This window comes from Lactuca saligna, chromosome 5, assembly GCF_052625555.1.
Source record: "Lactuca saligna cultivar CGN05327 chromosome 5, ASM5262555v1, whole genome shotgun sequence".
NCBI lineage: Eukaryota > Viridiplantae > Streptophyta > Magnoliopsida > Asterales > Asteraceae > Lactuca > Lactuca saligna.
Window position 1 is genome coordinate 236,364,887 of NC_136421.1, and position 17,869 is coordinate 236,382,755.

At 33.5% G+C, this 17,869-nt stretch overlaps 2 protein-coding genes across 2 annotated transcripts; both read left to right on the plus strand.

The window, feature by feature from the left end:
- The first annotated feature begins 3,305 nt into the window (after nt 1-3,305).
- LOC144997401 (protein trichome birefringence-like 41) lies at nt 3,306-5,834 on the plus strand. The gene is made up of 5 exons (XM_078957303.1): nt 3,306-3,606; nt 4,626-4,803; nt 4,892-5,067; nt 5,155-5,313; nt 5,439-5,834. The coding sequence occupies exons 1-5, from the start codon at nt 3,344-3,346 to the stop codon at nt 5,731-5,733; spliced, it is 1,071 nt and encodes a 356-aa protein (XP_078813429.1). The 5' UTR covers nt 3,306-3,343; the 3' UTR covers nt 5,734-5,834.
- A 556-nt stretch (nt 5,835-6,390) lies between these two features.
- On the plus strand, nt 6,391-8,014 carry LOC144997394 (protein trichome birefringence-like 42). The gene is made up of 5 exons (XM_078957295.1): nt 6,391-6,695; nt 6,859-7,030; nt 7,119-7,294; nt 7,369-7,527; nt 7,607-8,014. Exons 1-5 carry the CDS (start codon nt 6,448-6,450, stop codon nt 7,896-7,898), a joined length of 1,047 nt encoding a protein of 348 aa, XP_078813421.1. The 5' UTR covers nt 6,391-6,447; the 3' UTR covers nt 7,899-8,014.
- Nucleotides 8,015-17,869: the final 9,855 nt, after the last annotated feature.

A 17,869-nucleotide genomic window follows, 5' to 3' on the forward strand; every position in this document is an offset into this window, starting at 1 on the left:
CATATAGTCTATTTTAGAGGTGCAATCGTGTCATGTCGTGTCGGGTTCGTGTCATGTCGAAACACTAAACGGGTTGAAAGTGCTTGACCCTAACTCGACCCATATAACTAACGTGTCGTGTCGTGTCAACCCGTTTATTTTCGTGTCGAGTTCGTGTCGGGTTTCGGGTTAGGGCTATACCTTGAAATATGTCGTGTCATGTGAGGTTAAAAGATTGAGCATGTTAAAAGAGTAGAAGTTGGGTAGGCGGAAAGGAAAAACTAATAGTTTGGAGGCAGAATAGATGAAGTCATAGCAAGTTTAGATGACAAAATAGATGAAGTCATAGCAAGTTTCGAAGGTTTTCTTTTACTTATGGTTTTGGTTTTGTATCTTTCTAGTTTATTTAAATAATTCAAAAAACTTGCATATAAATAAACGGGTCATTTTCGAGTCATATTCGAGTTGAAATTCTCAACTCTAACCTTACCCGTTTAATTTTCGTGTCGTGTCGTGTCAACCCATTTATTTAAACGGGTTGAAATATCTTACCCAAACCCGTTTATTTCGTGTCGTGTCAACTTTTGCCACCTCTAATCTATTTAATAAAACAAAAGAACAAAATGACTTATAGTTCGGCGATATCCGATGTTACACTCCTTCCTTGCTGTTTAAAGAAAAAATAATAATAAATACATAAATAGAAACGCTTTTACTTTTAAAATTATGTAATTAAAAAAATTAATGGTTACTTACTTTACTTTGTTTGCTAAATAGTCAATCAAACATTAATCCCATTAAATTGATCGGGGAATATTTCCAAATTAAATCCGTAAAAAGGAAAATAAGATACAAATGAATGCAATAAATACAAGCGGTTGACTTCTTGACTAATTGACCGTTTAATACATCTGAAACAAACAATACAAAATTCAATTATTTTATTATTAACACTTTAAAAAATAATACGCTTTACAAATAAGTGAAACAAATAAAATGCCTTTTAACTATATATTAATGGAAAACTAAAACGTTTTTAAATAACTGTTGTAAGATCTATTTTATATTGTTTATGTTTTTTGTCTGTATCAGAACATGATATCCCAAGATTTTATTATTTAATGAAAATACATTTCTTTAAAGAAATGTTTTGATAAATTCTTATCACATTTTATTTTGGGAACAAATTCCGCAACTGTTTTCTGTAAACGATTACTCTAATTTTAAAACAAAGCATAAACAAATCGGTCTTTCGTGACCGAAAAATTAAGGATGTCACAAACCACTCATATAACTCTTCAAACCCTACAAATATAATATATCATTTTGTGTTGATATACATGCAACATGTAATCTACAAATTTCTTATATAGGTTAAATATTTCATTTAACTCATCAATTAAATAGCATTATTTGAAGAGTTTTAAGAGTTACAAATCATAATATTTAAATTAATCATAAATTAATTTGTATAAGTTGAATAGTTTTGAGAGTTTCAAATCCATGAGGTTTAGAAAAAATAGTTTTGAAAGTTTCAAATGTATGAGGTTCAAGGAAAAATACTAGCTTTATAAGATATATAGATTATTAATACTTTAAAAATTAAACGCTTTTAACTATATATTAGTGAAACCTTGACGGATATTTTATATTATATTGTATTAAAATAAATAACAATTTGTTACGGATTAATTTTAATATTTTTAGTATTTTTTATTTTAACAATTAACTAAGAGCATTTAATCTTATTTTCTTTCATAATATTTTTATTGTGTAATATTAAATATAATATGAATATCATAGTAACAATTATTTAGTAAATAAAAATATAAATTTGTCTATCTATATATCACAAGTTATTTATGTTTAGTTTTAAAGCCACCTTTAAATTATGTTTTTCATTATTTTTTTAACTGAAATCTAATCTACATTGAGCTAGCATTAAATTTTACTTACGTCTGCAATAAGATTTAAACTCTTGACCTCAAATAAAAAACAACACCATATGATCCTGTCGAATTATAAATTCTTTGATTAGGTTTTTGATAGAAATATGCAATCTTGTAAACCAATGAAGACATGTGGATTTAATAAATTATGTCATTTCCGTAGAAGTGATATCTTAAATGTCATCCTATTTTGAAACTAATTAATTATCAATGACCAAGTATGGAATTAGACCAGTTTTTTTATTTATTAATAATAAAATATTTAACGAATTTTCCTAAACTAATAAAATAATCGCAGGTGGACAATTATGCTCCAATCAACAATGAAATATTATATTATCAATCCGAAAATATTAACGGTAACCAAAATCAATAAATTTATTAAATCTCTATAATTAAAGAAATACACATTAAATATATCTAACTTGTGTATTCTCAATGTAAATTCAACTTGTGTCAAATTCTTCATGTATATTTAACTTATGTACTTAGTGTTGATTATATTCAACTTATATATTCTTTATTTATATTTAAATTATGTATCAACTTCTCATATTATATTCAACTTGTGTATCAAATTATACATATGTACTCGACTTATGTATCAAATTCTCTATGCATAATCAGTCTGTGTATTCTCTATTTATATTTAACCATTCAAGAATATTCAATTTTGTTTTGAAAAGTAATTAAATCTAAATAATTAAAACTATTTCCATAATTATACGGTTTAAAACTCAATTTCCATGTATCGTGATTAATTATAGACGGTTACTTAATTAATTGAATTAATTAATTAATTAAATTCGAAAAATACAAATGATCGACTATAATTCAATCTTACTATTCTCAAAATAAATATATTTATCAATTGTAATATATATATATATATATATATATATATATATATATATATATATATATATATATATATATATATATATATATATATATATATATATATAATGAGTTCTATGAAAAACAAATAACTAGGGCAATATCTACCGAAACCAATAATCAAATAACACGTGTCCATTTCTTTCTTCACAAGTAATGTATTGTGGAAGTTATTGTGGAAGTGATGTGTTGTCATGTTTTCATTGGTTCAAATATGTGTTACCTTAATCATTCATTTTCCATATAACTCTTCCCTATATATATATATATATATATATATATATATATATATATATATATATATATATATATATATATATATATATATATATATATATATATATATATATATATATATATATATATATATATATATATATATATATATATATAATCTTGTTATGTTAATTAAGATGTGTGTAAAGACTACCCTATAAATACCTAACTCCCACCATATTGATTTGCAAAAAAACACAAAGAGGCATCATATATGTTTCTTTGTATGAGAGATTGAAATAATGGGTTTTAAGTTTCATCAAAGTTCTTGTTTTTCTCTTCTTCTTCTTCTCCTTAATATTCTTCTTGTATGTGTTGATGGAGAAGTTGATAAGATTAGTTGTGATGTATTCAAAGGGAGTTGGGTCATCGACCAATCATATCCGCTCTACAATGCATCTTTCTGCCCTTTTGTTGGCAAAGAGTTCGACTGTGTAAAAAATGGCCGCCCTGATCAACTTTATCTGAAGTATCGATGGCAACCCCATGATTGCTCCTTATCAAGGTATAGATACATAGCTATATATACATACATATATCCATATATATAAGTATTTAGGTATGTTTATTAATGGACAACAGAAATTCCATGCTCTCAAGCATCATGGTTGAATCTTTTAATATATCCATGTATAATGTATGTATGTATATACTTAGGCCTGTTTATATAACTGAAAATAAACAAATTTAGTTGCATCTCTAATAATATTTTTATTAAACTTAGAATTTATTACATTTTTTTTGGGTTTTCTTATACAGGTTATGTTTTTTAAAGAGTCAAAAGCAGATTTGCGTTGACTTGTAGAATCACATTAAATTTCTTTATAATATTCATGTTTAGTAAAATTTAACTCCATTTAAAAATTTATTTTAAATACTTTTAAAAACTTGTAATCCAAACATTTAATTTTGTAATATGAGCAATAACATCTTGTGAAAAACAATCCACCAACGATGGAGATGTCGATAAAGATAAATCAAGAAAACGTAGATGTATTGCTCATTACTAACTTTATTCTATAGTCATACATGCGTACATGAAATATGTATTCAAATGATTACTTATTACTTATAAGGTGTTTCAAATGCACATTTCATTGTCTCGTTTTCATTTGATATGATCAAGTAAATATATGACAGTAGAAAAATACGATATAAACAAAGATCATGTAAGACGTCTAAAGGTAAGAGTCGTATTAAAGACACCTACTTGAATTTAAATTATATAAGAACATTACTCGTAAAGTTTTTATCAAACTGTCTTTTCAAGTAAACGACAAAAAAAATTAGCTAGTGTGAAGACTCCTTTCGTGTGTCTCAACATATACATGTTTTGGGTTCATTTCTAAACTAATAATCTTCATTTTCATTACTCACATGAACTTTGTAGGTTCTACCAACATGAAACCTTCGCAAATGTTAATTACTCGTCTATATAACTTTCTTTTGTTTTTTCTTGTTCATCTTAGTTATCTTTGAAATTTAATAAGACTTATGATCATATTACTTTCTTTGTTGTGATAGATTTGATGGTAAAATCTTTCTGGAGAAAATGAAGGGAAAAACGATAATGTTTGTGGGAGACTCGTTGAGCAAAAACCAGTGGTTGTCCTTATTATGTATGATTCATTCATCAGTACCTTCTGCACGTTATTCCGTAAAATTATCTATGGTCGACGAGATGACCACCTACACCTTTATGGTATGTCATTCACTTGTGTAATCATGCACAATTTCTTATTGTGAAAATGGAATTACATCTAAAAGGTTATATACTGGATTAATTGTAGGATTACGAAGTGAAAGTGATGTATCATCATAGCTTATACTTGGTAGATATCGTTGAAGAAAAAATTGGAAGAGTGTTGAAATTGGATTCAATTACAAGTGGCAAGCTCTGGTTGGACGTGGATTATCTTGTCTTTAACACATGGCATTGGTGGACCCGTAGAGGCCCCACCCAACCGTATGTCTCGCTTCATCCATACATATATACATGCATACGCATACACATACACAAAAGACAAGTATAATGACTATGATGATTATGCAGATTTGATTTTATACAATACGAGAATAACATAACTAAAGATATGGATCGTGTTGTTGCTTTTGGGAAGGCTATTGATACATGGGGTCGATGGGTCGATGGCAACATTGATCCGGTCAAATCGAAGGTTTTCTTTCAGGGGATTTCACCTACTCATTACAAGTAAGTAGTTCGGTTATTTTTGTGGGGTAAAATCTAAGAAAAAGAAACGCATTTATTATAGCATGAAGCTCTCACTTTTTTTTATGTACAAAATCATATTTAATTAAATAAAACAATTTTTACAGTGGGTCGGGTTGGGGAGAACCGAAGGCTCAAGCCTGTTTGGGACAAAAAGAACCGGTTCCTGGCGAAAAGTACCCTGGAGCACAGCCAATGGCATTGGAGGTTCTTGAGACGGAGCTTAAAACCATCAAGAAACCGGTGACATTGTTGGACATAACAAATCTATCGTTGCTCCGAAAAGACGGGCACCCGTCAAAATATGGGCTTCCCCACAAAACCGGGATGGACTGCAGCCACTGGTGTCTCGCTGGAGTTCCTGATACTTGGAATGTTTTGCTCAACAACTTTATGTTCTAGAAAGTAGCTGTAGATTTAATTATGATTTTTTATATATAACATAAAGTGGAAAATCATGAAAATTTTGTGTTGGTAATTTAAATAATAATAAAAAAAAAAAAAAAAAATCATATTTTCACATGCTAGAGATTATTTTTCTATTGATAAATAGTTTATGCTGGATGGACATTTTTTGAAGCAATTATTTGGGGTAAGTTTTTGGAAATTATTTTATCGAGTTGGTCGGTTTAAGAAGTTTCAAGCCAGAATGTTGGCTTTGGCTACCATTTATGTTGAAATACTAACTATATCTATTTTCATTTTTCAACCAATTAAATCAGACCGTGATTATTTGCATCGGGGATTCATTAGTGGATCAAAGCTGTCGTTAAAGAAAAAACAGTGTCATTATATTGTAATCACATTTTAAAATTATTTTTCAACTAGATAACTTAAGTCAACATATATAGTCCTATTTTAATATTTTGAACTATTCTAAATCCAAATTTTCCTCCCTGCAAAATGAACAATCTAACCGACCAAAATAAAAACATCGTACAAATTGAGAAATAAATTCAAATTTTCATCAAAAAGACAAAAGGTTTGTATTTATTATAGTACGAAAGTTGTTATATTTGTTATAGAAGGAAGTAAGGAAGCAAAAAGTACACCCCCCAACTACCCATACACTCACACAAAAACTCTCTTCGTGTATGGGGTTGTATTCAATTGAAAATGAGTGTGTGGAGTGTGTGTTTTCTTCTTGTTTATGTATTGAGCTTCCAAGGTATTGTTAATGGTGATGAAAAAAAGTGTGATTTCTTCAAAGGCAGATGGGTATGGGACGATTCAGAATCAAACCAAATGTATACGGGTTTAGAATGCCCGTTTATCAACAACGGTTTGAATTGCCAGAAAAATGGTAGACCCGATAACACATACCTTAACTACCGATGGCAGCCTCACTCTTGTTCCCTTCCAAGGTCTGTTCATTTTATAGCTTTCGACTTTCACTTTTTCTCATTAATTAGAGCGTTATACTTTAGCAAAAAGTTGTTTCATATTTGTAGACGGAAGTAAGATGCCATAATAATCAAATGAACGAAAAATATATTGCTATTTTTAAATTTGCTTTGAAATGTATAGATTCAATGGGGAGGAGTTTCTAGTGAGAAACAAAGGAAAGAAGATAATGTTTGTGGGGGACTCTTTAAGTTCAAATCAATGGCAATCACTAGTATGCATGCTTTACAACCATGCACGACTCATCATCCCTAGCATCATTCATGGAGGATCAATCTCAACTGTTTTTTTTCCTGTAAGTCCACACTTGGTTGGAAAATATACAAAAGATTAAATAATTAAAAGTTTCTTGATCTAAATGTTGTGTTTTTTTGTGATTGAAGGAGTATGGAGTTTCGGTTATGTATTTGAAAAACGGGTTTCTTGTAGACATAGTGGTGGAGGAAAAGGGGCGTGTCTTGAAGCTGGATTCGATTAGCAGAGGGGCAAAATGGGAAGAAGCTGATATTTTGATTTTTAATAGTTATCATTGGTGGATTCATGGTGGACAGCTTAAAACGTATGACTTGTGCATAACTTTTAATTTTTTTAAATAGTTTTGTAAAATGAGAAAAGTTGATGTTTTGGTTGCAGATGGGACTATTATCGGGTTGGTGACATGTTATATAAAGACATGGCTTTGATGGATGCTTATAGGATTGCGTTGACTACATGGGCTAAATGGGTTGACTCCAACATTAACCCTAAAAAGACACAAGTTTTTTTCCAAGGGATTTCTGCTGTTCATTATGAGTTAAGTTTCGTTTTACTATTGTCTAAAGAGTGATGATTTTATTTTAACTGAAATTATTTTGTTTTGTGATATTATTAGAGGGAAGGATTGGGGGGCACCAAATATCAAGAATTGTGAGGGGCAAACTGGTCCTATACAAGGATTTAGGTATCCAGGGAATAGGTATCCAGGAGAACAAGTGGTGAAAGATGTATTGCAAAAAATGAAAAATCCAGCTTATTTACTGGATATAACATTACTTACACAGTTGAGAAAAGATGGGCACCCAGCCAAGTACGCTGATGGACCTATGGATTGCAGCCATTGGTGCCTTGCTGGCGTTCCTGATACATGGAATCAAATCTTGTACACGGTTTTGCTTAAAGATTAGTTTTTTTAGGTATTAAAAGATGCAAATAAGTGGGACATGTCACATGGACACCATGTAATATTAGTCTTCAAATTTAGAGCATAGTATTAGTATGCACAAAACAACTTCATTTATATATTCACTGTTATGCTCTAGTGTTCTTGTACAACATTAATGAAACAAAATGAGAATTTAATATGGGAAAAGGGAAGGATTAATATGACTAAAAAATGAGCAATAACATATACATTGGTCAATCATATATCTATGGAATTGATAATCAGATACAATGAAGAGAATGTAAATTGATCTCATCAGATTCTTGGCAAACAGTTTGATCAAATGAATTGTAATACATGCTCAAAGTCACTTGCACAGTATGTATTCTTTGTTTTTATTTATTGCAGAAACGTTTTAGAGTGGCATATTTTTCTGTTTTTTAGTTAAAAAAATTATAAAATAAATACAAACGGGCATTATAATATTTTCATATCACACAAGGACGTTAAACACAACAGAATCATACCACAAACACAGCTTTAATACAAAATGAAAGTTAGGGATTAAACATGAAATTTTAACAAAGCCCACATGGACAATATCAATAATTTACTCTAAAAAATAATAAAAAGAAAATTAATTTTTGATTTTCTATGCAAAATGAAAGCAATAAAGAAAAAGACAAATATTTTGGAGTTCTTTTGTTTGAAAGAAATATGCAAATGAAAATATTTTTCTGATTTTTTACAAATTTACGACAAAAAATAAACTAAAAAAAATACAAATGTGACGCATACCCCTCCCCGAACTTAAGGCGTAACATTGTCCTCAATGCTTGGGAAAGAGCATGATTAAACCTACATATGGTCAGGTGGTGGTGGTGAACGATAACCGGGATAATTAAGAGCCCAACCCTGAAATGAGGACATCAAGCGATACATTTCATCATTATGTGTTTGGACCACCTTGTTATGGCGTTCTTGGGCCTCCCAGCGGAAGTCTTAAATGGCCTAACAAATGGTCTAGGTTTCCCACCTGGTGTCTTGTGTTTCCCATAGACCAACATGTGGTGTGGTACGATTGTGGAAGGCATGATGGAGCTCATGATAATTCTATCAAAAGCCTCCAAGTCTTTGTATAAAATATGAGGTGTATATAATTTTTGGTAGGGTTGAGCAAAAGACAAGTTGAAAAGCACCTAGGGCATCATATGATGCTCTCGTATGGTGGGGTGGAATCGGGGCTAGAAGGTGTGGTGGTGCATCGGTGTGAAGATCAACATCCTTGTCATCGCCCATGTTGAAATGAGGCTTCCAAATCGTGCTAATTGTGTGACTTTTGTTTTTAACTGACTTTTAGTCTAGAATATGATTAGAAGGTAATGTTCTTTATTGTCATCTATGCTAAAGGTCCACATGTAACCACTTGGGGTGGTTTTAAAAATGTTTCATGTGTTGAAGGGATGATACAAACAAAAGATTTTCACCTTGGATTCTTGTTTTATGTCATGGGAATTTTTATGCCAAATTTCCTAAGGTTAGTTGTGACCATCCGCCATAACTGACTATGGAATTGGATTGTTGACCTTATCCAATACTTTTAAGAGTTGAACTTGGGCGATACTTTTTTGGATACTTAAAAGACATTATAAATTTAGATTTTAATTTTTGTAAGTTGTTAACTTTATCTTGTCTTGTAACATCCGGTTGAAGGTATAAATTTCACATCTTTAATTCATGAGTTTATGGGCGTCCACGACGTGGCAGCGTTGCATGAAACGCGTGTTTCACTTGGCTGCCACGGCGTGGACATTTATTGGCCACAACGCGGTGACGAAAACAATGTAAACCCTAGATTTCTAGGTTTTATGCTTTATTTGAGGGAAGTGATGGTTAGGGTTCTTTCCACCCTCAACCTTTGTCACCTCAAAAGTGCCTTAGACAAAACCCTAGCCTCCTTGCAAGTTTTGAGCTCATATTTGGTGTTTTGTGACCTTAGAAGGAAAAAAAAAAAAGGAGTCTCTAGTCATTGAATTGTAACATCCCAAATTTCAGAAGTTTAAGTTAAGGGCTTAAAGTGTAAATTGAAGAAGGGACTCGACGAGTAGGTATACTTACTCGCCGAGTCGGAGCGGGTTTTGGGTTGTGAATTAAGTGACCAACTCGCCGAGTCGGAAGCTGGACTCAACGAGTTGGTGCTGGAATGAGAAAAACCCTAATCTCGAGGGTTGCACCATATTTAAAGGACGTTATGTCCTTCTCTCAGCCTCCTTATTGCCCTTGAGAACCAGAAAACCCTAAGCTCATGTGTGCGAGGCCTTTGGAGGGAGATTGAAGCTTTGGAAGTTGTTTCTAGTGGAAGAAACTTGAAGATCAAGAGGGCTTGCATCAAGAGAGTGGTATAGATCCAGAATCTACTTCAGTTTGGGCACATCTTAGAGGTAATAAGTTGTTACCTTCCCTCTTTTGCATCTAGATCTATTCAAGAATGAGATTTGGGGCCATTTTGGTATGTTTGAGATCTATTTCGGGTTTGGATTTAGATCTGAGGTTGCTACTCCAGATCTAGACTTATGTTGGTCTAGAATGTCACAAAGTATCAGTCAAAGAGCTCTTGGTAAAGCCCCTTTGTCTTAATCCCTAACCCTAGAGTGATTTGGACGTTAAACTCTTTGGTTTCACATAAAGTTTGCAACTTTACGTGGGAGTTATGCCCTAGAAGAGTGGATCTACAGTTTGGAGCCTCTGCATGGCTCAAAAAGCCTCGGTATGGATGAAGGACTGTAGAGACTCGGCGAGTTTCTTGGGTGGACTCGGTGGGTCATATGAAGATGGGCATGGACTCGACGAATTGGAAGAACAACTCAGCGAGTTTGTTGAAGATTGCCTTGGACTCGGCGAGTGAAGTCGCAGAACCCCAACCTCTTCTGGTTAAGACTTAGAGCAGTGATTTGAGTAGTGATTCAGTGAGTTGGGTGGGATAGGACTCAGAGAATGTTGAACTCGACGAGTCATGGGAGACTCGGCGAGTAGAGTCAATCGGAAGGTTGAATTTGACCATAGTTGACTTAGTTGACCTCAGGAGGACAGTTTAGTCTAAGTGTTGTTATTGGTATTGGTTGCTCAGGGAGCTAGAGGAGCAGCATTTCGGAGAGTTGTCGGTTAGCAGCCAGAGGATTATCAGCCGAGTTCAGCAGTTCAGGTCGGTTTCCTTCCATTAGGAACGGGTCTACAACCATAATGCCGAACCATCTAGTTAGCATTAGTTCAGTGTGCTAGATGTCTTTGTGATTCAAGCATGTTGTTGTGTTATGTGTTCCGGACTTCGGTCCGATGCAGTATGCAGTATATGTGTTTATGTTAGTAGTGATGATTATGATATGCTATGTTTATCCAGTTAGTCCGGACTTCGGTCCGATGCAGTTAGCCGAACCTTGGTCCGATGTAGGGGGCAAGGCCCCAATGCAGTTAGTCGGACTTCGGTTTGATGCAGGGGGCAAGGCCCCAGTTAGTCCGGGCTTCGGTCCAATGCAGTTTCCGTACTTCGGTCCGATGTAGGGGAAAGGCCCCAGTTAGTCCTGACTTCGGTTGGATGCAGGGGGAAAGGCCCCAGTTAGTCTGGGCTTTAGTCCGATGCAGGGGCAAAGCCCCAGTTAGTCCAGATTTCGGTCTAATACGGTGGGGCAAGGCCTAGTATGTGCTTTATATGTTATTGTATGGTATGTGGTAGTTTGGGGGAACTCACTAAGCTTCGTGCTTACACTTTAAAGTTTTGGTTTCAGGTACTTCTGGTAGCGGAGGGAAGAGCTCGGGATAATCGCGTGGCACGCACCATATTTAGTCAGCCTGGGATGTTTCACTCTGATAATAAGATTATGTTTTGAATTAATACTCTGATTTTATGTTAAGAATTATGTTATGGTTTGACAATCATGGTTTAAGTAACGTTATTCAAACGAAATTTTTAGTCATGATTTTTGGGTCGTTTCAAGTTGGTATCAGAGCCTTGGTTTGAGGGATTTGGGCACACTTTCGAGTGTGTTTGAACTCAAACTGAGGAAATGGTAAAAGATTTTCAAAAGAGGAACATTTACGAAAATAATTTTTAAAGAATTTAGAAAGAAAAAGAGTTTTCTTGAAAATAGAAAGGGTGTGGTGCATGCAATCAGCCAAGCTCAAGTAAGTACTCTCAAATTACCCATAAAAGTTTATGTTATGATTATCAGTTTCAGTTTCAATAGAACAACATGCTAGAATAGGACTGAGGATCTAGGGATGATGCCTTATGTGCCTACTATATATGTGTTTCAGTTTTATGAGAATTGCATACTAGTATTGAGTAGCCAGTAGTAGGATAGCATGTTTAGGTTATGCCTGATAGTATGAGCTTAGCATGGAATGCTAGTACAGTTTCTTGATATGAGAATATAATTGCTTAAGTAGTTTTCTGTGTCCGAATGATGCTTGCTTTGTGCTTTGTGGGACTCCGAGTGATGGGAGTTATCCAATAGGTGAATACTTCAAGTCACATGTAATCAGGGTTGAATAATCTTAGAGTATTGGATTTGACCCTATTGTGTAGCTCTCGTTTGAGTCTAACCTTTGTAGGGATGAGTCCCTTACTCGAAGGATTATACGAGCCTCGTTACATGTGATGGTAGTCAGTTGATGGCTAATTGGCATTACAAGGAGGCCTTCAACAGCTGAGGATTGGTTTGGGTGGAGTCAGAGATTTTCCCTAGGGTAATCCTAGGATGAGAGTAGCAGTAGAAGGGACTTGGTAGATTCAAGGAAGTTCTTGAAGAAAGTACGGATATATGTGGAAGGTAGTATGGGCTCGTACTACTGAAAGCAGATGATCCGTACTCGATTCAAGAGTGGCCAAGACAAAGCTAGGGAACTTGTAGTGTGTATTTGTAATCCCTCAGCAGTGAAGTGTATTTCGATAGTTATAGTGATATGCTTTCAGCATGGTGACGTTGCGTGAAAGGCCAGTGGGCGGATCAGGCGTCGGAGATGGATCAGGCTTGGGTTTAGGGACCGAGCAGCTCGAGGAGCGTATGAGAGAGTTTGTATCAGCTGAGATCACGCGCAATATCTTAGACCAGACTCATGAGATCTTTGGCGGTTAAGGAGGGTTTACTATAGATTCTGGATGAGAGGTTTGGAGCCTTTCGTGCAGAGATGATGGCTTTGATAAGAGCACGTACGTTGTCATTTCGAGAGTTTAGGGCTTGTGGAGCACCAGATTATCATGTGGATAATGTAAGGGTAGTTTGGTTGTAAAGAGTCGAAGTTTTGTATGTACTCTTTGTATGTTTTGATATCTATTTTACTAAGGCATTTTATACAAAGATTTAATGTCTAGTCCTTAGTATATTTTTTGTATGCTTTTACTCTCCTATAAATAGGAGTCTTTACTAGAGTTAGATAAGGTTTTTACAGTCTTGTCTACTTTCATACTCTGTAAACCTAAAGCGTAATATTGAGCTGAATCACGATCTTATTTACATCAGTGTTCAATCTTTCATTCAATTTCTGATTACTTACTCTGATTAATATTCAAACTCAATTCTAAGATTCTACAATTGGTATCAGAGCAGGAATCATATCTCTGATCTGATTTTCATCATTTCAAGAGTTTTTAAATCAATTTTTTGGTTTAAAAGTTTCCGCACTTTTTGAAAAGTGAAAAGTTCATTGGATCTAAGTTTGTGATTCGATTCTGCACTTGAATTGTTGAATCAAGTGATATCCTAGTTGTTTCAATTTGAATCAACTAATTTTCTGTTAAAAATCTCAATTTTTCTTCAAATTCTCAAAGTTTTCTTCCGTACAACATTGGCGTCATTCAATCTTAATTCCATGACTTCATTCTCTCATTTGTTGGGATCTTCAACAAAAATCCCAATGCTAATTCATGAGTATTACGATCAGTGGGCTGATCGTATGGAGGATTATCTCAATGATTTAGATGAAGAACTATGGACTTGTATTTCTGGTATTATCAATCCTCCATCAAATGTTCAACCACTTGGAGCGTCTTCTGCAAGTTCTGGAGTAGAGAATCAAACTGAACGTATGAAAAAGCTGGAGAAGAAATGTATGTGAGAGTTGAGAGGAGCTTTGCCTCCAGTTGTTTACAACTATGCGAGGAGTTGTAAAACTGCAAAGGAAATCTGGAACAATCTAAAGGAGAAATTTCAAGTAAGTGAGAAGACAAGAGTTAATTATGTGAAACAATGCTTGGTGGAATTGAAAGATTTCAAATAGAAAGAAAGTGAAACTATTGAAGCGTACTACGATCGTCTGAATGAATTGATCTATCGATGCAACCGATATGGAATCACCAGATCAGTCATGGAGTTCAATCTCATCTTTGTTATGGGTCTGAGAAATGAGTGGCGAAATGTCAGCATTATGGTCAAAAATCAACAAAACTTTGATACAACAACTTTGAATGATGTGTACAATCACTTAAAACCAAACGAAAATGAAGTGAACGGAATTGCTGAAGAAACAAAGGCAAGTTTGGGAGGACCATTAGCTTTGGTTTCAAAAACGACTGAGAAAGAAGTTCATGAGAAAAGTGATTCTGATGGAGAAGATGGATTTATCATGAATTCTGATGATGAAGCAATAGTATTTTAACAATTGTGCCAAAAAGTTCTTCAAAAAGCCATTCAATTCGAAGATCAAGTCATCTGAGATTAAAGGAAGTTTTGTGAATAAAACTACAAGTGATGAGAAGAAGAAGGAGGAAAAGAAGGATGCGAAGAATGTTGAAGGAAAGATTGAAAAGAAATTGAAAGGAGATGCTGGAGTAAACTGTCACTACTGTAACGGTGCCAATCATTTAGCTAATAATTGCATGTTGAGGAAGAAAGATGAGAAGAAAAATAAGGTAAAAGATGAAGCTTACTATTTTGAAAGACTAGAAGAGGTTCGTGCAAAGGCAAAGAACTTGTCATTGGTTTCCATGGGAGAACAAGATGATGATGGAACTTATCAAGTCTGGTCATCTGGATCAGATGATGAGGAGATGTGAAATCCAACACATGGAGCAATGTTTGCAAAGATGGAGGAGGAATCGGATGAGGAAGCATACAAAGTTAAAGGTAGATGCTTCGTATCAAAGGCTGCAAACAAATATCCAATGACAACAAAGGTACACAACATTCTTGAATCATTTAATATTCCAGTACATGCTTATAATTCTGAATTGGTATCTTTTGATGAAACTGTTACTTATTTTGATTCAATTGTGGTGTCTGCTAGCAGTGAGTCTAAGAAGCTTTCTATGCAGTTGTAAGAGACAGAGAAGAAGTTAGAATTGAAAAACACGAAAGTAGATTGTTTAGAACTTCAAATTACAAACATTATGGTTGATAGGGATAATTTGGCAAGTGAAATAAAATTACTGTTAGCACAAAGAAACATTTATTGTAATTCAGCTAAAAGATTATATGGGAAATTAACAGAATTACATCATTCTTGTGAGATAAGTAAAGAATAACATAGAAAGTTATTGCCTTTTTTAGCTTACGAAATAGCTAAGGTAGATAATATTTCGTATGATTGTGAGAAAGAAATAGCTGAATTTTAACAAAGTTCCTGATGATAAATATAGATATGGAATAGTCAAAATAGATGAACGTCTTGATGCTACTGAATTAGTTTAAATTGTAAATGATACTTTGACTAAGTCTGAAAAAATTCACATTTTGAAAAACACTGAAACTTCAACATCTGATGCTCAATCTAATTTTGTTGATATTGAAGATGATTTTGATAATATCAGTGAAATTAGTGATCTTGAGGATGTTGATTGTTCTCAGTTGTCTATTGTTAATATTGCATCTTCATCTAAAGGGAAAGAAAAGTAAATGATTTGTTGGTTAAGAATGATACTTATCAACCTTCAACTTTGAAAGTTTGTGATTTGGACTTCGTGGAAATCAGAGACAGTCAAACAAATGATAGTGATGATAAAAAAGATGAGCAACATTCGAAGGAAAAGGTATTTTCAAAGAATGAAGAAATTCCTCGAATTGTAGTTGACCAGGTGTATGGTGATACACAAAAGTATGACAAAGTGTTGAAAGAACAAGGTGCTCATTACCTTGAAACAAATATTGTGGTGTCTCCCATTTTCAAGTGTTCAGATGATGTTGTGTTTCCAAATCAAGTGTTCGTAACAACTGGAAATGTTGACAATGTCAAACCAGAATTCAAGAAATTGGTGAAACAAGACAATTTGAAAACATCTGATGAAGGGTTCTTCATAAATCAAAGCACAGTTGAAAACAACCTAACGAAGAATTCATATGTTTTTCAAAGACAAAAATCTCAGAAAAAATGGGTTGAAAAATCAAAATTTGATAAAGAAGTCATCAAACCAATTTTTGAAGAAACAAAAAGTGGGGTCAAATTAAATTCAAAAGAATTTAAAGAACAAACTAAAAAATTTTCAAAAGAAAATAATGTTTCAAAAAGACAAGCACGAAAGAGAATATTTTGGCAAACAATCGAGTCTCGAAAAATGACAACTGAATTGTCAAAACCAGTTAAGTCTGTGAATTCAGACAAAAAGAAAAATCCTGATCATTCGAGAAAAAATGTGTCTGAATCAAAGTCATCAAAATATATTTTCAAAGTGAAAAATTCATCTTTTTCAAAAGTAAAACAAGTTTATCGTCCAAAAACTCATACTAAGTTTGAAGAGAAAACAACCCCAAAGTTTTCGAAGGTGTCAAAATCTAACATTTCAAGCAAGATTTCTGATAATTCATTGAATTTTAATTCAACAAAGTTTTTTACTCCACGTCAATACTTTAAATCAACAGTTGATACTTCCTATGCTGAATCATTTGTTTCAAAACCAAAAATTGATTTTGTTCCTCAAAAGCCAAATTTTCTTAATCATACGAAGAAACAAACATTGAAAGCTTCGCGTGAAAAGGGGATAACTTCACGAAAGAATATTGATCACTTGCTCGAAGGAAAGGGAAGAATTTATCAATCAAGTAAATATTCGAAATATCAAATTAACGAAGCTTATGAGAAGTATGTAAATACTTCTTCAAATGGTAAGTGTATCACAACTTGTGGTAGGTACTGGAAATCAAGTACTTTTTAACGAAGAAGGAAGCATAATTTCGAATGTATACACAAAAGAAGTTTTGTTGAAATCCACACGGAAGGGTGATATGTTAACTTTGGACATAAATCCGATTGTGGGTAAACCTATTGTATGTCTTCTTTCAAAAGCTACATCAGATCTAAGTTGGCTATGGCATCGAAGACGTTCACATCTCAACTTCAGAAATATCAACAAACTTGTTGTGAAAGATTTGGTAAGAGGTTTACCTGTACTTAAGTTTGATAATGATTCCTTATGTGCAGCTTGTGAAGTTGGAAAATAACATAAACAATGTCATCCGATCACAATTTATTCAAAAATTGTCGAACCACTAGAGCTGTCACATATTGATTTATGTGGTCCTTCGACTGTTTCAACTCTTAACAACAAACGGTATATCTTAGTTATTGTTGTTGATTTTTCCAGATTCACATGAGTTTATTTTCTCATATTAAAATCCGAAGTGGCACAAATCATGATCAACTTTATCAAGAAAATGGAAATAACATTGAAAAAGCTTGTTCGCAAAATCAAGAGTGATCATGGAACTGAGTTTAAGAACAATTTTCTTGATTCATTTTTAGTGGAAAAAGGCATTTTGCATAATTTCTCTTCACCATACACTCCACAGTATAATGGTGTTGTTGAACGAAGAAATCGATCTTTATGTGAAGCTGCAAGGACTATGTTGGCATATGTGAACTTACCACAATATCTTTGGGTTGAGGCTGTATCCACTGCGTGTTTTACACAAAATAGATCTTTCATTCATCGAAGTTTTAATATTACACCTTACGAAATTCTAAATAATCAGAAACCTAATGTGAAATTCTTTCATGTCTTCGGATGCA

Coding starts and splice junctions, on each gene's coding strand:
- LOC144997401 (XM_078957303.1), top strand. CDS start 3,344: ATGGGTTTTAAGTTTCATCAAAGTTCTTGTTTTTCTCTTCTTCTTCTT. Junction 3,607..4,625: donor CATGATTGCTCCTTATCAAG/GTATAGATACAT, acceptor TTGTTGTGATAG/ATTTGATGGTAAAATCTTTC. Junction 5,314..5,438: donor ATTTCACCTACTCATTACAA/GTAAGTAGTTCG, acceptor CAATTTTTACAG/TGGGTCGGGTTGGGGAGAAC.
- LOC144997394 (XM_078957295.1), top strand. CDS start 6,448: ATGAGTGTGTGGAGTGTGTGTTTTCTTCTTGTTTATGTATTGAGCTTC. Junction 7,031..7,118: donor TCTCAACTGTTTTTTTTCCT/GTAAGTCCACAC, acceptor TTGTGATTGAAG/GAGTATGGAGTTTCGGTTAT. Junction 7,528..7,606: donor ATTTCTGCTGTTCATTATGA/GTTAAGTTTCGT, acceptor TGATATTATTAG/AGGGAAGGATTGGGGGGCAC.